At 39.7% G+C, this 27,859-nt stretch overlaps 1 protein-coding gene across 9 annotated transcripts in view; it reads left to right on the top strand.

Annotated features, from left to right (window-relative positions):
* The window catches only part of mef2cb (myocyte enhancer factor 2cb), an 82,575-nt gene that overhangs the window by 29,754 nt on the left and 24,962 nt on the right, over nt 1-27,859 (top strand). For all 9 annotated transcript variants that reach the window (XM_032578856.1, XM_032578855.1, XM_032578858.1 and 6 more), the window contains 2 exons: nt 7,027-7,275; nt 19,934-20,137. In XM_032578856.1, coding sequence (XP_032434747.1) covers nt 7,222-7,275; nt 19,934-20,137 — 258 coding nt within the window. In that variant the 5' untranslated portion in view covers nt 7,027-7,221. The remainder of the gene's footprint in view (nt 1-7,026; nt 7,276-19,933; nt 20,138-27,859) is intronic.

Here is a 27,859-nt window from a genome sequence, read left to right as displayed (position 1 = left end):
CGTGTGCCAACCATAGGCTATTGGCTCACTTTTCTCCTTATCAATAGACAGGTGTCTCAGTTCTGTGTCACATGGAGATTGAAAATAGAATATATGTGAAACCTTCTCTGTCTCACTAATGATCCAACTAAACCGTGATCTAATAGAGAGAGACAGGTGAAGACATATCCTCAAATACACACACACATAGACACAGATGCACACAAGCGGCAGCATCTAAATTCAAGCAGTGCTAGAAACACACTGGTTAAAAAAAGGAAGAGAATGAACACATTATAAGATGATCCACCACAAACGCTCTAATCCCCAGATGTACATGTTGCTAATCTCTTTAGCTGCTAACATGTTAAATTAGCCCTAATATCTGCTGAGATTCAGATTTAAAGATGTCCACCTACGTTTGGGCAACCGCCCAGGTTCAGGTCACTCTCCCCCCCCTCTGCTTGTGTTTCAAAAAAGATACAGACACTGAAGTGGGATGGGGGTGGAGGAGGTTGAGAGAAGTAACAGTGATAGCCATTCGTCACCCTGCCTATCTCGCTCTGACAGATGGGGAGTATGGTGTGCCACATAGAGGAGTCACTGCCTGTAATGACATTAGAGACACAATGAGACCCAGCACACGTTTTTCTGTTTATCCGGCCCGACCATTGACTCGTTCCTCTGCCTGATTCTTCCCTTCCTCTAATTTGTGCTGTTACAGTATATGTCCATCCAACCTTACTGGAGATAAAGTACTGCTGTGTAACAGCTTGAAAGCATAAACACGTATTTACGTGTTTATGCTTGCACTTGCAAACACTTGCACTTGCAAACACATCCACATTTCTAAAATAAATAAAAAAAGAAAGGCAAAACAAGTATGTTCTCACACGAAAACAAAGTACAAAACTCTAAAAAACTGTGCCACCGATAAAAAGGGTACTTGAGCAAAATTCATGTCAAACACAAATGTTTAAAATGCGAAAACCTAAAGGCTGTTGTGAAGTGCATCTACAGAAAGTCAGACTGTATTGGAAAACTGTTCAACATTTTCTTTCATTCTCCTCCTTAAGATGATAAAAGGAGTTTATTTCAAGGGAGGGGCTCTCCTATACACCTCCAGTTTACTCAGAAATTCTTCTATCTTTGCTGAAACTCCAGTTTATATTAAACTCTCTCTCTCTCTCTCTCTCTCTCTCTCTCTCTCTATATATATATATATATATATATATATATGTATATATATATATATATATATGTATATCTCACTTGCCATACTCTTCAATAACTGAAAGACAATTGGGCCAATGTATTTTGACCTTTATGAGTTTGGAAATGACTTCAAGGATAGAGTTATGTTCCTTAATTTGCCTGTATCTTCAGTCAGAGGTGTAATTTAAAATTTTAGAGCAACTTAAATTATAGCAGATAAGAACTTTAGCCAATCTATTCTGTTGTCATCAGAACATTTATGTATATTATTATTTTTACTGACCTGGCAGAAATTATTATTTGGAGAGGTGTACATTGACTGAAACCACACCAGCAATCTGTGCATAACACAGGCAAACATTGTGAATATTTTGCAATACTGTTAAGCCCAGTGCTTTATTTCTTTTTTTCTAGACCGCATGAACCAGTTTCATGCTCCGCACTATATAACCAAATGTGTTGCAGATGTACCTGGCATAGAGAGGTAGCTTCTTGGAAAAACATCTCCAATTCTGTTGTGATAAATGACCTTCCCCAATTTGCTATAACATGTGGAATTAGAGTCTAAGAACAGCAGCCTAAGCAGAAATGGGCACAGAGTGCATGTCTAAGTGTAGAGTGCTGGTTTCGTTCTCAACATTTCGCGATTCTCTAAATGCTGAGATTATCTCTTTAGTTTTTTTTTTTCTTGGAACTGGGGCTCTTGAACATTTCTTGTCATGCCCACTGTCCTCATTCACAAACAAAACAGCTGTCTTTCAAAATGATGAATTAGTCTTCCGGATGACTCAAGCTAAGAGTTCCTCTTTCTTTTCTCGCTGTGCATAGAATTTAAAGGAGTCGTTCTTACTGTACGTCCTTAATGATGGAGCCACATTAAAAACCAGTCTACACACGTCTATTAGATAGTGAAAAAGTGCCATGTGCTGTATATTAGTTTTTAGTGACTAAACACTTGGGAGAGAGGCGACCTAGAATCAAGCCTTGTGGTGCTCTGAGTATGTATGTTCTCATTGTCCTCTCAGCTTCACTTCTGAGACACAGAGAGAAAATGCTCATTAGATCTATGTGCTGAATCTCCACTCTCTCTCTCTCTCTCTCTCTCTATCTCTCCATCCGTCTGCTTAACAGATGGGAGGGTCGTGGGCACAGCTCTTCCCCTCCCCCTGGAGAGGCATGGTGCCTGTTCAAAAGATCCCTCTTTATGCTTCTCTCCATTTTCCTTTCTTCACTCAATTTCTATGTTTTCCTCTCACCACTCTTCTAGCTTTTCATTGTCACCTCTCCAGCTCAAAGAACAAAGATGTTAAACAAGCAGAGGAGCAACTGTTGTCCTTCTGTCTGCTTGATGCCACTGTGCTCTCTGACCTCAGCAACTGCCTACACCGGCCTCCCTCCAATTGTCTACTTCTGGCTTGTGTTAATAGAGAAATACCATTAGTTGGAAGCCTCCGGACCTCCCTCTGCCTTGCTGCCTTTGGCCATTCATAAATCACTAATCAAATTGCTGACATCATGCGAACAAGTGAGTTTGTAAAAATCAAACCAACAACTCTGACCGTAACCCAGGACTGAAGTGTATGTCAGCAGGATCGATATAGAGCAGTGCACATAAATTATGTCAGACGTCTCCCATTCTGAAGAGTGGGAGATATCGCACAAGTGGCTTGTGATAACGTCTCAGTTTTATTCTGTTTTTTAGTAAAACTACTACTGAAGAATCTACCCTTGACAGAAGTCTATTTATCTGTCTATTTTTCTGTGTGTTAATGGCAAAAAAATGATTGGTGTAATGCAACAATCTGCCTAGATTTGGGATTATTTTATGGTATTTTATGGATTTAGATACCTATTTCATCCCCTTGGTGTGTTTTCTGAATATAATGTCTCAGACATCAAGCCAGGTAGTCACCACCCAAAGTCAGCTGACCTCTTTGGTGGTGAACCTGCTTCCTTCCTCCAAACAGTGACATAGCTATCACCTGACCAGGATATTTAACGTGAACATACATTAGGGCCAGAGCAGATTGGTGAATCATGCAAATAATTTCTAGACGTTAACAAACACTGTGGGGTGCATTGAGGTACACCAAAACAAAACAGATCGGTAAACTTCAGCCAATAGAAGTTTCTTCAGTGTTGGTGGGAGACACCACCCATTTGTTTTCTTGGAACAATGGGAGATGTTTGACCTTGCTGAATTAAACTTTATTCCTCTTTGGTCTTGGAATGTCAGGTTGATTTTATCTGACATGCAAAAAATTTCACTGGCTTGATTTGTCATATAGGACCTGCCAGAGGCAGCTCAAAGCGGGGCTTATGTTTATGGGTTTATGACAGAACTGTTTTGTGAAATAGGCTACAGTGATGACAATAAGACATCTAAATTCTGGCTTTAAGTACCGTATGTTGTGAAATAGACTAGACTCTCCATAGTACATGGTCTCTTTTGTGTCTTCTTCATTTTCCCTTTTTCTTTACTTTTGGATTAGTAAATTGGCTTAAAGTGTTAGACTGTTTAGGTTTGTATTTTATTTGCTACTTTTTCATCTTATTGGCCCACTTTTGGTCAGGTATCAGTGTCAGGGGCCTGTAAAAACAATCTAGCTGTGTTGTGCGTCTTGAGCAAGTTCAAAAAGAACTGCTTGTTTGCTGCAATTCCCTTTAGTTTTTTTTATCTTGGCGTTATGAGGCTAAATTGGATTTAGTGAGTCAGTGGTAATCTGTTAAGTTAAATGATGCTCCATCCACCACAAGGGAAGAAAAAGGGAAAGGAGCCCGATGAGGAGGTGGGCACTCAGTTCTTAACCAGAAGCTGTCTGGCTCTCATATGGGACGGGGGCGGGTGTGAGGAAAAGTGGGGGGTTTGGTGGTAAGAGAGATAGGGTGGTGGGGGGCAGGGAGGAGGCAAGTTGCCCTGTTGTGTAGGAGGAGGTAGACGAAGCACAGATGAAAAGGCATAGGGGAAACTGGCTGAGCAGAGGAGGCATCAATACGGGGCTAAGTGGCAGCAGAACCTCACCTCAGGGGAGTGCTAGTTGGTGCTGAGAGCCAGAATTGGGGATTAAATGTTCAGGACACAGGCTTAATCTTAGTGTTAACGTTACGTAAGGCCTAAGGTGTTGCCCCAGCGGGTGTTGACATTGAGAGTTTCAGCTCTGCTTAGCGAGCTGCACGAGGAACTAGAGGGAGGAGGTGGAGGCCAGGAGGCAGGGATCACGGAGGTAATGCCTCCCTTGTTTGGAGTGATGCCCAGGCTGGGTAATGTTGAGTACAAAGACTTGGGAGGGGATGATGCTGTCAGCCTGTGATTGAGGTACTCCGGCTTGATTGATATCCTTGTCTGGCTGTCTTGTGCCAAGCGCCTTAGTGCTGGCTTGTAATCCTAGTTTGTCTGACAACATCCTTTTTTGTTGAGTACCAGAGGGCAGCTCTTTGTTTTCCTGTCTATGGATGGGTGTGTTTGCGCAGAGCAATGCTAAGATGTTTTGGATAGCCTCTTTAGAGCTGCCACAGTATTATTTAGGATCTTAGTTTTATTGTTATAATGGTTCAGTTTGATCGTTGTGTTAGCTGACGAACGCAGCATTTCAATACTTCCATGGGTGGGTGTATTCCAAATCTCTAAAAGTTTTTTCTTTTTTTTGTCTATCATTTCTTTATTCTTTAGACTCCATTGTCCCACATTGTATTCGTTTTTCATGTAATGGCAGTTTTTGGTTGACTGATCTGTAAAATATGGAAAAATTATGGTGATAGTGTTTCTTTAGAAGCAAAAATTATTGCCATGATCTGACTTATTTAAAACAGAAGAGAAACAATAATTGCTTTTCTGTTTAAGCACACATACATATATTTTGAGTAGGTTTAGTTTATACATATATATGTATATATATGGTGATGGCATGGAAGGTTTTCCGTCTTAAGGACATGAGGTCCTCATCACCAAAGATAAAAAGTAAAATCCCAGTGGAAACATTCAAAGAGCTGATCAGCAAATATAAGAAATGTTTGATTGCTTTTCCTCTGATTACTGAGAAGTATGTAATGTAACAGACACATTTGAGAATAGTTTAGTCTTTTGATAGATGGTTGTCTCTTTTTCTATCAAAAACATTCACGATTAAATAAAAATAATTATATAATACATAAATACTTATTAAAAAATAACTTTAAAAATGCAAAATGGCAAATATTAGATTATTAGTGTTTTTATAGTGTCCTTTCAACGTCTTTATTTTCTGTTGCATATGGAACAAAGTTGTGTGCTGTTGCCACAGGCCTTGGTCTGTCACTAAGAGCCAAAGTATCCCTGGTTGTCTCCATTACAAGCTTTCATTATCAATGTCCTACTCACAAGCACAAAAAGGTCAAGTGCATAGCAGTGTCCTGCACTACAGCTAAGGGGTTTGGATCTTCCTTGTACTCCCTTGGGCATGTTACTCAATAAATACATGGATTCAGGTTAGGGGAGAGTAAAAAAAAGAAAGGAAGAAGAGCGCATTACAATGTTCGAATATATGTATGGGAGTATGCAAAAGGAGAGAATATGAGAGAGTGAGGAAAAAGAGCAAGGGTGTTTGAGAAAAGAGAGACAGAGAGTGATAGAGAGAGAGACTGAGACTGACATGTCTTTTGGTGAAGTGGTGTCGTCTTCCACATCAATGTCTGATGCTTGTGCTGCCAGGTGCCGGAAATGTGGTTCAGAAAGGAGAGAAGAGAGAAGAAGGGGAAAGTAGAGAAAAAAAGGCAGGGTAGATGGAAGATTTTTTTTTTCTTATGTGACGGCGCTGACAGCTCCCCTGCATTGCACTGAGCTTAAATAATGGGATGCTCATTTGCATAACGAGGGACGTTATCACCTCTACTGTCAAAAGAAAACACAACAACAGTTCTTCTGCTCCTCCCCGAGATAGATTGGGTTGGCCTACTTTAGCACTCCAGAGAGATGCTCTGGAGCTTGGGCTTAGCCAGGCTCATACAAGAGTGCACACACACGCCTACACGCCCGCACACACACACACCCCTGCACACGGACAGCCGTTCAAAGTTTTTGGAGCGCGGTTCTCTTTTCCTCGTGGGTGCAGTCCTGCACATAAAGCTGCAGCGCTCCACCTGAGTGAGGGTTTCTACACCCTCAGCTGTTCACAAAAAAGTACAGTTTTTTACTATTAATCAGGTGGTGTCACTGACTTGCAGTTTCTCCAGCTGGATTAAGTGCAAGCAGGAGTTGCGCTTGATCCTAGTGCGACTTTCAGAGAAACATAGCATTTTTTCTTGTTCTTTTTGTGGCTTTGTTTTGCCAGAACGTGGCAAGACTCGGGCTCCGCTTTTACATCTGCCACTTATCCTGTAGCTCACATCTGCCTCTCTGGGAGATGTGATATGGACTGCAGATAGAGTAGTAAAAGTACATGGCTGGCAAGTTCCACTGTCAATATACAGTGCCGTTTCAAGGGAGAGACATAAAATGTGTTTCTCAGAGCCGAGGTAATGTAACAGTGTTGGTGATTAGAGCATTTAAGTTAGTGGCACATCCAAAACACTGTCAAAGAACGAGGCAAGATCCTGACAGCGCTGTCTTCTCTCATAGTGGGTGCCTCGGTAAAAAAAAAAAAGAAAAAAAAAATGCAAAAACTGATTTGCATGATATCGACAGAGAAAAACACAGCATTTCTCACAACATTGTTGACAGATTCTTTGTCTTTCTTCACCCTCCCTTGTGGCTGCCGTGATGCTACTTTTATATATTTTTTCCCCTCTCACTATTTTGCCATATTTTATTTCATTTAATGCTTATTCTCTGCTTACCCCTCCCTCTCTGTCTTGCAGGTACAGATGCTGGAATCTTTGAGGTGATTGGAACAAATAGAAAGAAGAAAAAAGCTAGATAAGAGATAGCAGGAGTGCAAGAGTGAAGAGAAAGAAGAGCAAAAAGAAGAAAAGAGGAGAGACAGAGAGTGAGAGAAAGAAAGAAGAAAGCTTTGAGTTATTCAGAAAGAGAAGAAAAAGAAAGAGACGGGGACGATGGGGAGGAAAAAGATTCAGATCACGCGGATTATGGATGAACGCAACAGACAGGTAAGTCCCGAGGGGGTGGGAGGATGGATGAGTACGAGAATGGGGGAGAGAAAAGGCTGGAGGAGGGAGGAAGAAAGGAGAAACACCCTACACCCCCAATAGCCCTCAACAATGAAGGTCTTCTGGGAGTCTGGGCAATATGTGAACTGGGGAAAGGAAAGGTGCATGCAGGAAATCTACTTATTTAATGTCTTTCAGAAGTATCCATATATCTTAAACTTTTACCTTTTCTTACATCGCAAACCAAAAACTTTAGTTTATTTCGTTAGGAATTTATGTGCTAGACCACCACAAACTGGAATGTAATTGTGAAGGTGAAGGAAGCAATCTCAACTGATTGTTTTTTAAGTTATTTTGTGAAAAGCTTTCAAACATTAGTGAACACATGCCATCATTAAGGCCAAGAAATACACTAGACTGGTCAAGGAAGTTCTGCAAGAAGAAAATGTAATACAGAATTGCAAATGTGAATTTCAAACATTTGGAATTTAGAGTAAAGGCAATTAATGCGCAGTACTAAACAAAACATTTGAAAAAAGAGTGGCTTCTTTTTTATTTGCATACAAAAGCTACGTGTGGCAGAAAAATTTACATTTGGCATTAAGCAGAACATAAAAAGAGCCACTCTTTTTTCAAATAGTTAAAGTGACATGCTGGAAAACAAATGCTGTAGCTCTATATTTGTTTTGAATAGAATCATTACCAAGACGTAGAGCATTTAATATCTAACACTTTAAGCTAAACAACAGTGCTAATAAAGGACATATTGGCGTAGAAAACACTTTGCAACAACAGCTGGCATCACTTGAGAGAGATATATAAAATGAGCTAATAGTGGACAGAGAGTTGGAAGTAGACACTATAGTCTGTGGCAGGAAATAGACAGAGACAGAGCTCTCTCCCTGCCCTTGAGGCCCACAATCGATCACTTCCTGTGGCATGGCTGACCACTGACACTTTGTCAGCTTCCTGGCAGCTCCAATTGGATCCATACGCTGCTAAGGTGGCCTCTGGATCACAGGTCAAACACATACACAGACCCATTTCTGTCGTTGTTGAGGCATCTTTATGCTTGGGTTCATACAGGCATGCTCCCATGCTCAAAAATATCTTAAGGGATAGTTTGGATTGTTATAAGTCAGGTTTGAAGTTTTTATCAGAATGAGTTCCTTACCTGAAGTAAAAAGATGTTATTTTGCAATGAGTGTGCCAGAGAGCTATCTCACAATTAGTCATCAATTTAGCTTCCTGTAGCATTCTAAAACATCTCAAATTGAGACTATTTATATCTGTGGGGTAAAACTCAGTACTAGTGGCTATTCACTACCTATTCTTTCACAAGAGACCAATGTTAATATTGTCAATGTAGTTTAAGCTAAGAAATGTCCATGTCAATGCGCCTGCAACTTCAAGCTGAATCTCTGCTCTAAGTTTGTCAAGAGTGGAGTAAATGTTCACATGTTTCAGATCTAGCTTTTTGGAAATTATGCTTAATGACTCAGAACCAGTTTATCAGACAGACTTGACGTACAGTGGCAGCCTGCAGCTTCACACATTGGAAGTTTAGCATTGCAACACATATTTTGTTCAGCGTAAAAAACAGCAAAAAACTAACAATGGTCTTTTGTGAAAATAAAGACAGTTAATATGCTGTTACTAATACAGCTCCTTTTCATCTTAGCTGTTTAAAATTGCTAAAATAAGCTAAAACTTGTCTGGCTAGCCTTCTCGGGATGTATGGCATGTTTTATTTGCAGTTGGATGTTGAACTGTTAGCGTTCCCAGTTGGAAAACCAGCAAGAACACCCCCAGAGGTTAGAATTCTGACTGGGAGAAGTTAAGGATCCCTCATAGCTGTTATACAGGTTAAACATATTTATAGTAGCAACTATTAACATTTTTAAGCATTTTTGACATATTATATTTAAATTGGTGGCAAAAACAAATCAGACCATTTTGTTTTCTGAAAGCTCATCACATTATGACACCCATCACATTACTGGTAAAGATTTTACAAAATTTTGTTTTAATAAATAAATTAAACTGTCCCTTTAAGAGAAAACAAAAAAATCTAGGTAAATAAAGTTTGACTAGAAAAAAATTATATGTAAAAGCATTTGCTCTTATGCCAGTTTTCTGTTACTGAAAGAGACAGGCAGGCGGACCAAGAGACAGAGCAAGAGCAAGGAGGAGGTCACAGGAATGTTACATGAGGACTATAACTATCGTGTTGCAGCACCCACTCTCCCTCAATGTTATCTCAGGCCCTCTCCCTCACCTCCGCCTTAGCCTATGCCTGCAAGCTGCACCAAGCTCTCTGACTCCTGAGGATAAGGAGGGAAAGAGGGAGACAGGAAGGACACCTGAGGGGAATCGATGCCTCAGATATCTTGGCTTTATTTACAGGGAGAGGAGGAAGGAGAAGGAAACTGAGCAGAGAGAAAAGGGTTCACGGAAAGGAAAATCAATAAATCGCTGCATTTTTCTTGTTTTGATCTTTAAAGCGATAATAATCATTAATAGCTGCTGCTTTATGGAAATAATAACTCCTCCTGACATGACTTCACCGAGTTATGTGGAAAGCACCACTCTCTTATTGAACCTGGAGCCTAAATATGTGATGTCATTTTGTTTAGGGGAGGAGGACATCACAAGACTCAGACAGACACAGAAACTAAAATTTTCTTCCTTTACGAAAAAAAAAAAAACAGAAGCTTTGCTTTTGCATATTTTCACTTCCTTTTTGAGGAAATGTCCCAAGTCTAAGCCAAATAAACACCAGATGACTGCTCTCTACCTCACATTCATAACATATTTCAGTTTTTGTGTGCCTAAAACATTTACTGTCCACTGAAAAGGATAGTTCAGAATTGTGAAGTGAGATTCTGTTAAAAGGTTACAAGCCAAAATATCTAACATTCAGTAGATGACTCTGTTGACGTCTTCATTTAGAATAAGTCCAGATAAGTTGGTCCCATTGACTGAAGCTAATGGCTAGTCCAAGAGTGGCCAAGGCCAAAGTGGACATAAAAGAACTCTAATTATGAAAAACATCATTGTGATTAAAAGTAAGACATTTAACAATGCATTACCTTTCTCTTAGAAACTCTGATGAGAACCCAAAAAAATCAACAACCTCCTCAGCTCAAAGTCTATGTCTCACTGCCCTGGGTATCATTGTATCATAGCGATGGATGCTAACACCACTGAAAATAAATGATCTATTAGCAAAATAATCATCCAACACAAATTTACAGGTTGTCATGAAACTGAAAAAACTAATGTGGATTTACCTTAAATGACAATAACAATAAGAGTTATTTGGTCCAGTTAAGATATTAACTCTACATAACCTTTTAACAGAGCATCATTTTAAAAAATCTTTAGCTATCCCTCCAAACATATTAAAACTTATTTCACCTGCAATACACAAAAAAAAAAAAAACAACTTCAGTAATGAGAGAGAGAAAAAAAAGAGCTTTTAGCTTTAAAAAAAGCTGCAAAATGGTGCTTCATGCCTTATTTTGAAATATACTGCAGTTCATCCTGGATTCTTACACACTCCATAACGCTACCGTCTTTGGAGTGGCACCACTCTGTGGAGCTGTCAGCGCTACCTTGCCACCTACAGAGCGGTGCTGCCTCTCCTTCCTTCCCCTCCTGCACTCCTCACAGTGGCAGGATCACACTGGGCACGGCGCCTGGCTCTCTCTGGGCGGCCACTTTGGACTGCCACCCCCGGGCCCCGAAACACTTCCCGAGAGCGGTGGCAGAAGGGCTAGGCCTCCCTGGTGTTGACTGGCTGCCCGGAGCTCCGGACAGTGGGCAGCAGTGTGTGAACCCTGGCTCCAAGCCGCCCGACCACTCATACCCTCTCCCAGCCTCGGGCACATGAAAGAGGCTCCTGTGTCATAAACTCATGGGCTGCAAACAGAGAGCAGACTCTCTTGATCTGCTCACACATAGGCAGGCAAATGCTCCTATGGTAAAAGATACAAGTACAGGTGTGGGTGCCCATACACATAGAGGTAACTGATTATTCTATCACATGCATATTTTACATGCTACATTTACTGGCTTTGTGTACCCTGAATTCACAAACACACGCTTTCATTTACATGCAAACATCTACAACACATATTTCTCTGTCTAGCCCGTCATGGGGATCAACTAATTTACTGCAATTGGCTCTAATTAGTGTTACCTCTCCAACCAGTACACTCAGTGGGCTTAATTTAGGATGACTTGTTGGTGTGTGTGTGTGTGTGTTTGTGTGTGTGTGTGTGTCCTTGTGTGGGACATGTGGTCTCCAAAGGGAATGGACCCAGGGGCCAAAGGTTAAACATGGATCAGGTCATCAGCGACAGGAAGTAAAACAACTGGATTTCTCAGCTCCCTCAAAATAAGTTGCTCACACTTAGCTGGGGAGGAGAATAAAAAAAAAAAAAGAGTTTGTTTTCATGTCCTTCTGTGTCTGTTTTCCCCTTTTCTACTCTACTGCTCGCTAAGTGAACTGCAGCAGCAAAGACAAAGGAAGGGGTCTTTTTGTTTCAGCCGGCAATGCATTCTTCCCTCCCAATCAACAGTGCTGGGGTGAGAAAACGTGTGAGAAAAATTAACAGCAGGAAAATAATGAGGCCCACAGGGTAACTCCTCACCCCTGAACTCCTCCTCCTCTAATTCCCTGTTTTCCACCTTCAGTCGTCTCCCTCTCCTACCACGGCGAGTGGCACTCCCTCGCTGTCATCTGCTCGCCACTACAGGATCTCACCTGAAAGATCGCGGCGTTTCTTTTATATTGAATGTCATTTTTGCTTGTTTCATTCTTGCACGTTAATTACATTATCCACCATTATTGGGCGATTTTGATCTGGACGAAACGGCTCTCCTCCTCGGGCGCCATTGTGTCCGAGGCAGCCCACGTTGTTTCTCATTGTCGTTTACAGTTAATAGGGAGTTTGGAATTGCTTCTGGGCTACAATGTAACCACCATAAGAAAATATGGCCATACATCGCAGCTAATAGCATCTGCTACAGATAATAGCATCTGATTATCTGTGCTACGTTAAATCCTGACTGTGTTTGATCAGCTCTATTTCAATGTCCAAAATACTTCAGCTGGTGAAACCAGAATAATTTTGTGCTAAACAGAAATTCTTTAAAACGTACTTTAAGACATAAGAATCCTAGTTTTATTTTCCAAATCATAAAAAATTATGTTATTTTATTTAATTTTTTTATTAAGACAACTGCAAATTGAGTCAAACATAAAACTTCAATATTATTTTGAGAACATTTTTAAACATTTGTTACCAGCTTGGAATTGTTACCCTAAATGGAAAAAAACAAACAACTTCTTGTTTTTTAGAGCAGTTCAAAACTTTTGTAAAAAATCTTTCATTGTCTTATTCTCGGTTTAGTGAACCTTAAGAGAGGTCTAACCCACATTGTTAAAAATAAAACTTTAACAGTGATATACAGTAAAATTGGCAGGACATTCATGAACTATAAAGTAATTTAAAACTGTTGGTTGGATGTGAAGTTGCCATAAATCAGTGAAAACAGTAATTTGTACATTTTGCACGTAGGTTGTTTTCATTTTCACATTAGAAAAAAAACATAAAGTTTGCATTCTTTTTCCCCTTTGCTCTTCTGATCAAAAAAGCAGATTCATTAAATCTTCAGAGCACATGTTCATTCGTGGGATTTTCATTGGAGATGTTTTAAAGATAATTTAACAATGAAAAGATTTTCATTTGTGTTGTCTAAAAGTTTAAATAAAAAACAGTTCCTCCATTTTTGTAGAAACTAAAAACTCAATCATTTTCTTTTCTCATTCAGTTTAATTCTTTTTGTTTTATTTGCTTAAATATTAAAAATGTAACTTTGTTGGAGCAATAAAGCAGCTAATGCTTAAAGTGTGAAAGTCAACTTTAGGATTAATTTTTATTAGCTTGAACTAATTGAAATAAAGTGAATAAAATGCACCTTGCCATGCAGAAGTGTCAGCTCTCCTACTCTGAAAGTTGACCTACCTCAGACAAACAGCAGCAAAGTTATTTCTATCATTCCAACCACTAACTTGGACCCAGAGATGCAAATTCCACTTATTTTTAATCATTCTTTTGTAGCTGTAGTTTTCCAGCATAAACAGGAACATGTAGAGGGGCATAGCCAAGTAAACATCTTCGATGAAACCAAATTACCGGTTAAAACAATTAGAACGGGTGTGCAATTTAGGACCTCCAGCTTAAACTGGCTAAATTAATTTTTTATCATTTTCTCTGGTCAACAGGTGGACTCTTCTTTCCATTTTAGATACTGAATCAAACACTCTTAGGAGGCTACTGCCCTCAGTTCATATGGTACAAAGAAAGCACACACCAGGATGATAAGTCTGGTTTTGAAGAGAAAAAGGAGCATAGAATATATTAGAGGTGGGACAAAGCCTCTTTTGTCATAATGCCCCTCTTAACAGCTTCTCTGGCTGTGATGCAGAGTTCAGGCCAAGGTCCCCGACTCCTCTTATTCCTTTTGCGTAAGCCCCTGGCTTCCTGCTCTACTGTGACAATAGGATAAGTGTTTGTCTTGAGACAAATTCTTCATAGGTGACTGACATTTCTTTGTTTGTGTGTGTGTGAGACAGTTTGTTTTGTGTGTCTGTCTTCATATGGCCCTGTTTGGTTTATTAACCAGCAGTTTTTGGGTGCCTGTCTATCCACTCCTCCTCTTCCTTCACCTCCTCCTCCCCCAGGGAAGAAGGCAGGAGGTGGGAAGCAGAAGCGAAGCCATTGTGAAGGGGAAGCCACTGGCCTCTTCCTGTTATGAGAGGAAATGCATACAAATGTGCTTCCTGTGCATCCACCCCCACTTTTTCTCTCTCTCTCCTTGTCCCTCCTGTCTTTTTCTCACTCTTTTGTGGTGCAGAATCAGAATATATCCCTCCTTTTCTCTAATTCTTTTAAGTCTTCCTGGAAAAAGTGACCTGGTCAGTAAGATAAAACAGGGCACTTTTCATCACTAAATATTATTAGATCGGTTGGTCCATGTCTATTCTGACAATATCTCTTAATAATTATAGATGTAATAAAAAAATAATTGGAAAAAAAAATAGCATAAGCGGGAGGTGACAGCAGGTAAAGGTAACATGGTTCAATGATTACCAAGTCGTGTTTGTGAGTCTGTGTGTGTGTGAATGAATTTGCGTGGGCATGTGTGTTAAACTGCATATGTCGCAATCTCCCCTGGGAAGATAGCTGAGGAGGAGGATATGGGTGAACAAATAAATTGTGTACTTCTTTAAAGTTGTGCAAAGTTATTTCCACCGTATATTACGGATCAGTTTTGAAATGTGAGAGGATTAGATATAAGAATACACAAAATAGGAGTATTTGATGTTTAGTCTACAAAAATCTCTGATTAGTACTTGTACATACAAAAATACATATTTAAATGTTCCATTAAAACCTTTCTTTTATGAGCCATTAGCTCAAAACTAAAATGTAAAAAGCTTTGATAACTTGTAATGTTTTGTGTATGTGACGAAAGGTACCACGCCCCAGTTGCCAGTATGCTATGAACAGAAACAATTAGGTTTACACTCACACTTATACCCGTCCAGTTTCCCACCACCCAAAGCACTGTCATATCAGACTTCCTGATGATAATAAAGTGTTGTGTCTAATAGTATTGATGAGCAGAGGACAAAAGGTTGTGACCACGTAAGGGTGGTTTCCATCTAGGAATGTTTTTTTTTTTTGGCATCTTGGTTTATTATTATTTCTGTCACTGAAAACATGTCAAATAACAGTAAATATAAAGTGCACCTACCTCTGTATGTCTCTACCAGCTGCTGAAAAAACAGGTCAGAGCAACAGTTTACAGCAGCTGCTTCGAGTACTGATGTGTTCTTGAATTTGCAAATAAAAGATTTCTCACATGGAAACCAAAAAGGTCACATCAGGCCACAAATGTGGGAAAGTGTTCTCAAGCCATGACAGCAAAGATCACAACATAAAAACTCTGTTGATGAGATTCATCACAAATTAGCACATCCCACATTAAGTATTTAACCAACCACTCGTCATCTCGGCAACATTCATATACATGCCAACTAGCTTTATTTTTAAATTGTGTGTTGGAATCAGACCACCGTGCACCGTGTGTGTTGACGAATGTGCGCGGATGGGTTTTTTGTTATATGCGTGTGTTGGAGGTAGCAGGTTGTATGTGTCAGGTTGAGATATGTGGGTGTGGTGTGATATTTTTGTGGCTGTTATTGTTTGGTCAGTTTAGGCTTTTCATTATCACACTCATTCTCTTCCCGCGGCGCTGTTAAAGTCAGCGTACGTGTGAATTATGATATGTGGGAAAAGTATGCATGCCGTTCTGCATTCAAGATTCGAGACTCAAACCAATTTGATTTGATTCTTTCCGTCTTTTAGCTGTTAAAATGACATGATGATACGTGAGAGGTTTAAAATATGTTTTCCACAAAAGTTTTGTACAACTACTGATGAGAAAAGCCAGGTGGCATTTAACTTAAATGAACCCAACTTAAAGTGCAACAGGACACTATACTATCTTAGCAAGTAAACTTTAACAAAAAACAAAAAAAAAAACTGTCAAACAATCTGAAGTTAAAAATTATACTATCTGCATTAAGTTAGCTTCCAAGAACTCTATACAATTTGTTTTATCTCTTTCAATTTTACCTTTCTTTAATTATATATTTTTTTGTTTGCAATGTGCAAAGTAAAGAGATACTTTAATGTGACAAAAGTGTAAATATAGTATATGAAGTTTATGCATTCAGTCCCAAAAAATTTAACTTTAATGGAATTATTTTATTTTATTTTTTAAAGCTTCTAAAATCTACCTATGTATTTTTTGTATTTTTGTAATAACTAACTAATGTTTGTATACCCAAATGTTATACAAAAATCCCACTTTAATTAAAAACTAGCTTTAGCTTAGTTTGACTTGACACAACTGGATACAAAATCTTTCAATAAAAATACATCTCTGAGGATGTTTGCCCAGGTAGATTTTTGCTGAGAAATGATAATAACCCTAGCTTTCTCCCTTTCTGTTTTGATATGCCATGTTGATCATTCATCACATAGCATGTTCTCTTTGCAGTTCAGTTTAGTCATGTGCAAAAAAGATAGAGAAATGTTCTGTTTTATATAAGTAGTTTGCTGTGAACTTTGTAAAAATTAATCACAAGATTTAACAACATCCCATAGCACTATCAGTTGAATCTCAGCTAAACATGTTCCAAAAATAACGTGAAGACTGTATCTGGATTGAGCATGGACATGGATCCATGAGACACTAAGAATCACTTGCTTAACTGTTGCTCAGATTACTTTTTAAACCCGCGTCTCCAGAATCATGTCGATGAATAAGTTGCCAGCCATAGTACGAGCAGTGTAAGCAAGCATGTCAATTTTGTTTTGAGACTAGGTCCTCATGGCCTTTCGGATTGTGCGACATGCCAGCTTTTGAAGCTTTAATGGCGCCAGTAGAGTAAGTGACAGAGTGAACAGTTGATAATGGAGCTATGATAGCAGATAGTTGTGTCCTACATCTGCCCCTTGTATTAAAACACCAGTGGAAGACAACACTCTACATGCCATGTACCACAACAGCCTGTTTTGACCTTATGTTCTGCAAGACTTGTCGTCTTATTGACGCGCTCATGCACAGTTTGCAATGCAATTCAGTCCCTGCAAGGCTTCCAGGCCCCTCTGGGGGAGTTTAGGTTTCAGCTGTGGATGATACAAGTTATAGTGGATATGACAATTAATCACATTGTCTGAAGTTGTGAGTTAATCTAAAGCCATGAGAATAAGGTTTGTGTTTTTCACGTTTCGTTATGACTGTAAATGTCAGCATGGTATTTAGAGCACAGGGGAGCATTTTCTCCTCGTGTCGTCACTGAATCTAACGAATGTTCTGAGGTACGTGACCTGACGCTGCTCGCACAAGTTTGTCAGGAGCTGGAACCCTCTCCGAGTCTGCGGTTTCAACCTGTTGCCTGACAGCTTTCTCAGCATGATGCTTTGGCATCTCGGGGACAACCTTAGAGGCAAAGGGGGGTCCAGAAATATCAGGATTATACCCACTCTTAGTGGAAAGAAAGAACGAGAGAAAGAAAGAGGGAAGGAAAGGAAAACAGGATGGAGTGAGAGGAAGATTTTGATATTGAGTTTCCGTTGTGCTTCTTGGGAGATATTATTTCAGGAAATTCAAAATTGTCAATATCTTTTCAAGCATGTCTCATTTTACAGTTATAAAGACAAACTGTAAACAGTGGCTGTTTATGGCGGAGATTCACAACAAACAGAGACCTTTTCTTTAAAGGCTTGAAAGGGTCTTTATGCTCACAGTGATAGGCTCTTTATTGTATTCAGAGCATGTATTCATTCACTGTTTATTTTGTATTTTTTGGCCCACTTAAACGTCAGAAGAGAATAGGCAAACACGCAGTTAATCAACAAACTCAGATGGTTAGTAACCAGCTGGGCACTGCTCTGGCAGCATTTTCCTCGCTGTAGAAAAAGCTTTGTCAAGACGGATCTCCAGTGTAATTAATACACACACGGTCGCATAGGAAAATAAAAAAAAATTCCAATAACAACAAGCAGTGTTGCTCAGGGAAGCTGGCAGTGGCATTTTTTTTCCTCCTCCCTCTACCACTAAAGAGCTTGCACACATGGTTTGGAAAAGAAAGCAGGTGCAGCTCACTGGAATTAACTCACTTTCACTGCTCTAGTTTTGATCCAAACAATAGGAGGAATAGAGGCTGTTCTATTTTCACAATGTGGCCACTTTGTATGCCTTTGTAGCAAAGGCTACTAATCTTAAGGGCTCACACAGACATACACAGATGTGGCTGCATACCCACATAAAGAGACAGAGACAGGAGGAGGGGGAGGCTGTGTTGCATGAGACAATTCTTGTTGTTTATCTTGAGTAGATTACCACTTTTGCAGCATATGCAAACGTCTTTAAGCAGACAATATTTTTCTCAATAGCAAACTCATTCTATCAGTCTAGCTAGTTGTCTCATACAGCAACTTGCACAAGTGTTTGCCATTGAAGAGTTTAGCATTTTATCATGTTTCAACCAGACCCTTCAATTTTCTTTATTAGAATTGTATCTGAAAGATGAATACAGGGTACTGTGAAGGAAAAAATATATAGTTTTAAAACTTTTTACATATAAAATTTTTTTCTACAAATGTTCTACAAACCGACAGTTATCAGATGTATAAATCCAAAATATCCAAACAAATCCAAATTTTGATCTTCTTTGAAACATTTAGTTGCTGTAAAAACTCGAATTATGATTTAATTAGTTCCATACTTTTCAGCAGTACAAAAATAGAAAATATAAACCAATATTTGATATAAGGGCAAATGTAATTAAAAAAAATATATATATATTTTATTATTTTTTCATTATTATTGTTATGATTTAAAATTGTATATGAGCTTATTATTATTTGACTCCTTACATCTATCTTTCTTACTGGTCATGATGACAGGTGCGGGACTGCCTTACCTGACTGCACGTCCCTACTGTTATAAAATAAAACCTGTTTTAATGCAATGTTTCATCCATCATTCAAATAAAGAAAGTGACACTTGAGAGTGACCAAAAAAAGTCAATGTCAACAGAAGAACACAAGTAGTCCTGTTTACAATTTGCCATAAGTCCTGTAGGTGAGGCAACATGTGAGAGTAGGTGCTCTGGTCAGAGAAGACCAAACTTCATCTTGAAAAATGCAACATTCTGATCTCTCTATGTATGTAATTTGCAAAGGTGAATGAGCAATACAATTTAGTTTGTAAATTGGAAAAAGTTGTAGAAATCTATCCCGATACAATTTTAGCTGTAATTGTAGAACTCTTGCAAAATACATTTTCAGGTTTTTATTTATGAAAAGAAAATAAATAAATAAATAAAAACTCCAGCTTCTGTTTCATTTTTCTTCCACTTTGCTTTGGTCTGTCACAAAAGAATTAAACATATGCCAATGTGAAACAATGGAATTAATACTTTGACAAGGCATTTAAAAACTTTTGTTCACTGTGATGCATCAATAACGCATTGAATAAAATAGTTAGAAAAGGTTCTTTTTTCTCTTTCTACCAGACACTTAATTTGCTGGCGATGGAAACTTTAACTCGCCGTATGTTCCACAATAGACCTCTGTGATCTTTGATGTAAAAGCAATAAGTGATCGTCTTTACCGTTATCTGGCTGAGACAGAGTATTTTCAGTTCCTCCTTTTTTTTCTTTTTTTCCTGGTATGGTGGATGGACTGTTACAGTCAGGGTATGTTGAACCCTCAGCAGACTTCACTTTGGCTTTAGTGGTGCTTCCCTTAGAGCGATAGTTTTTAAAGAAGAGATGTTCTAATGTCATTTTTCAGTGTCACTTCCTTTTTATAGCAGGATTGGTACATGAACTGTGATTTTTTTTCTATGTAAAAAAAGAAGCTAAATACGTTTGAGTGTAATTTCTTTCATTGCAAGATTTTTTATTTTTTCTGTCTGCATTTCTTTAAATCTTCGCATCTTCTCTGCTTGAATCGGCTTTCTTTTAATCTTGCTAATTTTGTTTTCCCTCTTCTCTCTCACCCAGGTGACATTTACAAAGCGAAAGTTTGGCCTGATGAAGAAGGCATATGAGCTGAGCGTGCTGTGTGACTGCGAGATTGCCCTGATCATCTTCAACAGCACTAACAAGCTGTTCCAGTATGCCAGCACAGACATGGACAAGGTCCTCCTTAAATACACTGAGTACAACGAGCCCCACGAGAGCAGAACCAACTCTGATATTGTGGAGGTATGTTACAAGAAAAACACATACACATACACACACACGCACCCCAGCACATTCCCTGACATGCAAGCTCACGCAAACACACAAGCAGACAGATGGTAACTGCGCTTGTGACTCATTCAGCAACCCTTACTTCTCTCTTTTAGACTTCACACCTAACAGAGTGCAAGAAATAATTGCTCCCATAGCTTGTTGGTCTTCCCCAAGGGGCTTGGTAGCAATATCAATCATTTTTTTCAGAAAAAGCATTTTAAGCTCTGCAATATGTCATTAATTTCAAGAAAATATTTTTCTTTAAATGGCCTCTTCTAGCTGTTTAAGCTTCCCTGCAAACAAGAGGTTGTCTGTTATTGATCTGGACTTCTCAGCCTGTCCCCTGTGGTGTATAATCACTGCACCCTGCCCTTGGTGTCTTGTCAGCATTGATGTGCCTCTAAGAGGAGGATGTTGATCTGACTTCTTCTGGACACTTGTCACCAAAGTGGCTCAAAGCAACGTTAAACAGAACTGTTGGCCCAGGCACTAGAACGCAGGTGGATCAAGCAGGAAATGACATTGTCAGCCTCCTGAAGATTTAAGCTCCCAACGTGAATCTGTTATGCAACAACTGCTTCCGGAGCTCCATCAGATCTGGTGGGCAAAATACCTGAATTAATACACACAGAGTTTATCTCCTTCTGCCCTTTGCCCTGTCTGCTAATTTACCCTTGCAGTGCTATGATCTAAACGAGTAGGGATATAAAGTCACCTTTTCAATGCAAAGTTAAAGACAAGTTACAGACATGGACAATTTTATTGAAATTCTTTTGTTATCCAAGCTAAATTTTGACTTTTGTTAAATTAATTTTATGAATCCTGATTTTTCCCTTGTGGTGGAGGAATTTTGGAAGCTATGTGGCTGTTTTTTATTAATAATATATAGCAGGATAATGCTATGTTCATAATTCATGTGCAACACATGCATACTTATCTAAATCTGTTTTTTTGAAGACAAGCACTTAAAAAACACAGTACACATCAAAGGGAACATAGATATTCGTGATTTGTAATGAATGAATATCACACATGGTCCAGTGGCTCAATCCAGATGGCTATGTGATCAAAAAGCATGGGACATATTTTTCTTCTCATATAGCTGCTACTAGGCTTATTGCCCAGTTAGTAAGTGACAGACTAGTTGTTTGCTGTTACAGATAGCACTCCAGATACAAAAATAAATCAGTTTACATATGTATATAAAAGTACTTTGGCACTGAAGATTTTTGGTCTTATGCTAATGCCATTCTTCATGTGATCAGTCATTGTCATGTTTAAAGTCTAAAACCAGCATAAACAAACATGTTGCATTACAGCGAAACTTCAAAAATGGTTACTGATTTCAGTAGTGCATTGTTCCATAGCCATTTCCATTTGGTAGAGTCAAATGTCAAGAGTGTTGATGCAGTTCCTACATTAAGCACTCAACATATGACTAACCTCAATGATGAAAACAAAGGGAATGAACGTGGTGCATTATCATGGACTGTACTGAAAAGCATGACAATTTATTCGCTTTTGCAGGACATGCTTTATTACTTGCCTATAATTCATACTAGCAAGCTCTTTTGAAATTTTAATCTGCTTAGGGCTTTATGCATTCTATAAATCACACTAATCAATTTAGGATATACTTTTAAAAAGCTAGAGTCCATTTGAGCAGTAGTGTTTTTAATGCACCCAGCTCTTCGCTGCCGGTGTAGTCGGTGTATAAAGCTGCCCCTGCTGAACCCATGAACAGAGCTGTCACATGTTTCAGCAAGTGCTTGTGACGAGAGTTCTTTGTAGCTCTTTCCTCAACTGTGTCTCCATTAGGGAGCACCGGATGGCTAACGTGTAAACAGCCGTGTCAGGGGAAAGACGCTAAAGAGCCTAGTGGGGGAGAGCACTACGGAGCACTACCTACAATTTGATCCCCAGAGGACTGTGTGCTTTTTGAGCAACTCACTGTGGGAGAAATCGATCTGAAGAGGCCTCCAGGCTGAGCTGCGGTGAGCTAAAGGGATTGGCCACAGGGCAGACACTAGCACGTTTATTGTGGTTAGGAGGGGGGAGGGTCTGAGCAAGGGTCAAGATTTTTCCCTGGAAGCTGTTTGTGATGCTGTTTAGCAACGTCACAGATGTGGGAACGTGGGAGGCTTGTTGAGCAGACTTCCTGTTGAGATGAACGGACGATGAGGAGGAGTTCAAGAACAAAATGAAGAGCTGGATTCAAAGCTGTAGATTAACTAACGTTCCCTCATAAGAATATGTGTTATTTCTTACGTGGAACTGCACAAGCTCTTGTCTTCAGCAGCATGCTGAACTGCATGCATCATTCTCCCTGTATTACCGCTGTGCCTGAAGTTGTAGTGGGAGGAGAGGCAGAGGTAGGGGAACGGAGCTCACAGTGTGGGCGGCTGGCATAGAGACCTGCTACATTAGCAATAAAGCTCTATGTAATTAGCATGTCTTTGGTTGATAATTAGCGTTGTTGAGAGAGTGGCACTAAGAACGTTGCACTGCCTCTCTAGCAACAGCATGTTTACAAGAGGCTCGAGGGCTGATCTCTCTTCCTCCTTTTATTCTTTTTCTTTTGAGTTCAGTTTTCTATTGACCATACAGCTTCTCTAGGTGTGTTTTTATTACTTTATTCTAAGGGTCAACAAATATATATATGTTAAATATATATATGTTTGGAACCAATGGTGGGTTTAGAATTTAAGAAGAAAAGAAATAGGACAAACTGTCTTGCTGACACATTTTGAAAACATTTTCATCTCGAAGAACACTTATATAGTTGTATGTGGAAGCAACAACTAGCTAACCATAGAACAATTGCGAGTTTTAAAATTGGACGTATTGCTCTCCACAAAGGTTATTTTTTTGATGGGAGTGTCTTTCATATTTAAACAGACAAAAAAGTCCATATTAGCATATTATGATACACTGTTTGCAAACTCAGTAAAAAATTGCATGTCTTAGTTTTCTCAAAGCTTAAAGGGGCGTTATCGTTTATGTTCTAGTCACAGGGCCATTTTATTGCACAATCAAGTAACTATGTTACTTTCAAATGTCATAAAAATGTTGTATATATCAAAGATAATTTAAAAGAAATTTGACTTCGCAGTCCGATGCCTTGAAATTGGCCTGTGTCTCTTTAAGAAGCTCCTGTTCTTTCCAACACTTTTTTCCAATATGACATTTACAACCACTCCTAGGAGCGTTGGACTGAGAAGTAGTTTGTATGATAAGCTCAGCAGTTGCACAGTTCCAAGAGTTGTTTGCTAATTACTACTGACACTAGTTTGGAGGAGCTGAGTGGGCGAGTTGTGGGGGAGGGGTGCTCTTTAATGCCCCTCCCTCAGCTGGAAACTGCATCTATTTCTGTGGAAATAGGTGGCACTATGTATGATCAAGTGCTTAGGCACCCCAGAATAGATGTCATGGGAGATTCAAGGATTTCGCAAGCATAAATGAAAAAATCAAAGCAATACTTAAGGTATGTTTTTGATGAGAGAATAATATTATAACATGATGCAAAGCTCAAAAATGTTGATTTTACAAAATACCCTCCCTTTAAAATATGGTTGTTTGGAGAAAGAGGGGAGCACCTTGGATGCAACTCTGGCATTGCCGATTCTCCACGGAAATTGGAAAGGAAGTCACAAATAAAAAAAAACAGTTTAAAAGATTTTTCTGAAATTTTAAACAAACTGAGATGTATATTTTAATAACTCAGTTTGATCTTTTTTTTTTTTTACCATGCTATTCTAACTCCCTGATACTCCTCTTGTGACTGTACTAAACTTTTCAATGTACAGCTATCATGCCTTGGCTAAACAAGAGGGGAGGTCCTCTTAATTAACAATAAGTGTTCAAAGAGACACCTGAGCTCATCTCGACTCTCACAGCTTGATAAAAGCAAACACAGACACTGATGCATCAGCTCTGGATGTCGGCGGAGGGTTCAAGTGTGTCCTGCTGGCAGGTCCACGTCTCACTCTGAGTCTGGCTGCAGATGAAACAGATATACACATAGATAGATTTCCCATACTCACTGTTCGCCAGACTGGCTTCCTGGACATGTGAAGAGCATTAGAGCTGTACTTGGAAAAGATGAGATAAAAGTGCCATTTCTCTTTTTTTAATCTTATGCTGTTCACACTTAAGAACAATCACTCTTCCCATCGTTATTGGTGATTTATTTTTCTGGGGGAGAAGGGGATGTTTGGGAGGGGGTGGGGAGTAATTGCCACAGCACATTGAAAGAGTCCTTTCTGTTTCTTCTACTGATGATAGCTCCCATAGCCCAAACCAAAGCAGAGTTGGCTGGATCATGCTGAGATTGAAAAACCACCAAATCTAACAACTCTGATGGGCTTTGCCAAATCCCTGCACCACAATGTGCTTGTCCTTCCTACTGCTGAAACAAAGAATGCAGGTTTGTGATGCAACTAAAGGGTTAGTTCCTGTTGTGGTAAATGGGGCCATGTGTCCTCTATGCTGGGAAAACAACCTCAATGGATGTAATGCTGGTATCAGTTGTATTCAGCTGTACAGTGTGAGCCATTGTCCTCTTAGTGTGTTGGAGATCGTGCATTTGACTGCATGTTTGCTACATGGATACCTTTCGCTGAGTGCTGTGGTGACCTCCAACAGAACCTGCACACGCCTGTATCTGTGCTGAAGTATCACATGGAGCAGCACATGGAGCTTGGAACTTAGGTGACCTGCCTGCCAGAGGAGGGCCACTGGCCAATCCCATTCCCAGCAGATTAACCTAATCTGAAAGTTCAGATCACCCTGTAATCTTAAACAGCAGCAGCACGAATTTGACTCCCACACCCTAACCTCAGCTTTTTTCCCCCACATTTCTTCTGCCTACATTTTCTCTAAGAAGGAACTACTGAGTAAGGGATGGAAACGGAAAGGGACAGAGGGATAGATGAGTGCTAGAAGAGAAGGAGGGAGGGAAAGAGGGATGGAGGGAGAAAGGCTGGTAATTATTTCCAAAGGTCATTCTGTTAATGACTACCTGCTTGGCTAATGAGATTCAGCAAAGCTCCCTCACCATGTTTCACCCTGCGTATGTTTCACCCGTGTACCAAGACGTGTGAGAAGCACAGGTGTGATTTCATCCCAGTGACAGTCCATCGGAGAAGGGGGAAGAGTGTGAGGAAGGGGGCGGTGCTGTGGGGGAGTGCAAATGAAGAAACATAAAGAGAAAGCCCATCAAGCCAGGTATTTCTAGGAGACAGCGCATCTACACCAGCTCAGTTCACATTGCAACAGGCGGTGGTTTTTTAACGCTTTCAAAATAGTACAGAGTCTCATTTGGATCGACTTGGTAACCTCAAAAATGTCTTTTTTGTTAATTCTGTCCCCATTTCTCTATTTTCTCATAAAATTCCTGCAAGTCAACACGACATGTGATCTCCTCATCTGAGCTGCCAGTGTGCTCGTGTTCTGCCGCACTCTTGTGAAAATATTTTCCAGCGTGTATGCTATTCTGTGTGCTTATTTAGTTTCTAAACAGCGTGGAGAACATTAGCCTTGGGGAGTTTTCTGTGTTGATCGGCTTCACTGAATGGCTGCTTCTCATGGCTCTCAAAGACTGTATAATTACTTGGACTTGAATGTAATTTATCCTCCATTACTTTTACATGTGTCAGCATCCAAGAGAAACAGCGGGGGTCATATCATATCTTCAGTCCTTTTCAGTTGTCCACTGTAATTTTGTGTGCAGCCATTCTGCGGTTTCAGAATAGGGCACATGTGGCGTAACATGGGGCGGAGGTGAGGGGTGTGGTTGTCCCGGCATTCACAGTGCCTCAGTGTTTACTAGCAATCGACAACACGGCTTGTTTTTTCTGGTGAGACGAGGATTAAGAGCTGAAGCTACTTTGACGAACTAAGTAAATTAACCTTGTGGCATTGGCAAGCTAAGAGTATCGCCGTTTGCTAAAAACAAAGATTTGGATGGCAGATTTTGCACATGGCATCACAGAGTGATTAAAAGAAGGGGGCAGATAGTCACTAACTGCTGGATCAAGTTGAATTCATTGTCATTACGATTCTAAACACATTGGAACTAAGAAAATAGCTCTTACACTTTTTTGCAAATTAAAATCTGATGTGTATTGTGGATTTGTAGTCAACCATACTGAGTCAGTAGTTTGTTAAACAACCTTTCGCTTTAAATATGTGCACATTTTATGAGGTAAACCAGTACCATGCACATCTAAAGAGTGACATTTTCCATTCACTTTTGTAAAATAACTCAAAAGTTAATAAGGCTGAATGGAGAGCATCTGTAAACATAACATTTCAAGTTCTGCCACAGGTTCGCAATTGGTGGGGGGAGTTGCAGTTGTTCCATACTTCATTTTTCAAATGAGAAATTGAACAATACCTGGAATATTGCATTACACTCTACCCTTTCTTGAAGTTTCTGCAAACAGAAGTGTTTGTGATTGGAACATGACAAAATGTGGTGAAGATCGAGGTTCACTTTTTCAACACTCTCTAAGGTACTGACATTTATCCAAGTTACCCCAAAGCTAAAATACACCACAAACTAAATGTTATGAGATTTCACTTTTAAGAACACAATGTGGAGGTATTGAGTTGCACAGCGCTCTCTGTTCCAGCTCATTTCAACTTTTAAATAGACTCTTTAAATGGAGATTTATTTGCTCCCCTATAAGTATGCTTCACAGTCACAGAACTGACAACACAAATTGATATGACCACAAAACGTACCACCCCCAGAACAGCGCCACTTTATTTGAAGTATTTTCCTTCTAATAAACGTTAAAAAAGTGGAAGCGGTCTAAAAATAGAATGTGATGAAGCTAAATATAGCTGTCTGTGTTTTGTCAGGAAGGGATAGAAGAATAGAACTTGGGTTGCTTTCAATCTCTCCCTCTCTCTCTGTCGCTCTCTCTCTTTCTTTTTAATTGCCCCCTCCTTGTGTTTTAGGCTGGGTAGGTTGGGGGTGTTTAGGCAGAGGAGTGAGTAAGCAAAGTGTGAGGATATTCATCCAGCCCTCTGTCTCAGCGTCTTTCTCCCTCTCACTTCCCCCTTCACTTTTCAAAGATCAACAGAGAAGATTTGCCCCTCGGCTACCGCATCCAGAAGGCCCTTGGTGTGAGACCTTGCGGTGCCTTGAAACATTTGATCCCCTGAATAAATAAGTCTATTATTTGTCTCCAATGTTGCCCTCTCCCTCTCTCTCGTGGTCTCTCTCTCCCATACTCCACCAAAGAGATTGTCCCTGACTGGTTATTTTCCAAAGTCTTCTTGTTACAGAGAAGATTCATTTGTAGAATGTTATTTCAACTTCGTCAGTACGTTCAAGCATTTGTTAAGATAAAAGTGACAAAAACGGAGGCGTCGGCGTCAGACGTTTACTGAGTTCCTGTTTTATTGCCTGTACGCCTTTTCTGACTACAGAAAAGTTAAACAAGATGTTAGATAATATGTGTGACCTACAGGCTCAGCACTTTTTTCCACATCAGATGCCCGCTGACCAGAAAAGCAGAACCTCAGTCAAGAAATTATACCACTTGGATCTCTGTGAGAGGTGTTTTTTAGGGTCAATACCAAAGCGGAAGTCTGAGGTACTCACACAACAACAAAAAGGAGGTTTTAAAAATAGACTGTTTGAAATGTGCCAATATGTGGTCCCTGTGGTGAGGCAGCAGC

Source organism: Xiphophorus hellerii, chromosome 12 (genome assembly GCF_003331165.1).
Source record: "Xiphophorus hellerii strain 12219 chromosome 12, Xiphophorus_hellerii-4.1, whole genome shotgun sequence".
In the NCBI taxonomy this organism is placed as follows: domain Eukaryota; kingdom Metazoa; phylum Chordata; class Actinopteri; order Cyprinodontiformes; family Poeciliidae; genus Xiphophorus; species Xiphophorus hellerii.
Note: the sequence above shows the minus strand (reverse complement) of the source record. Positions and strands in the feature narration are given on the sequence as shown.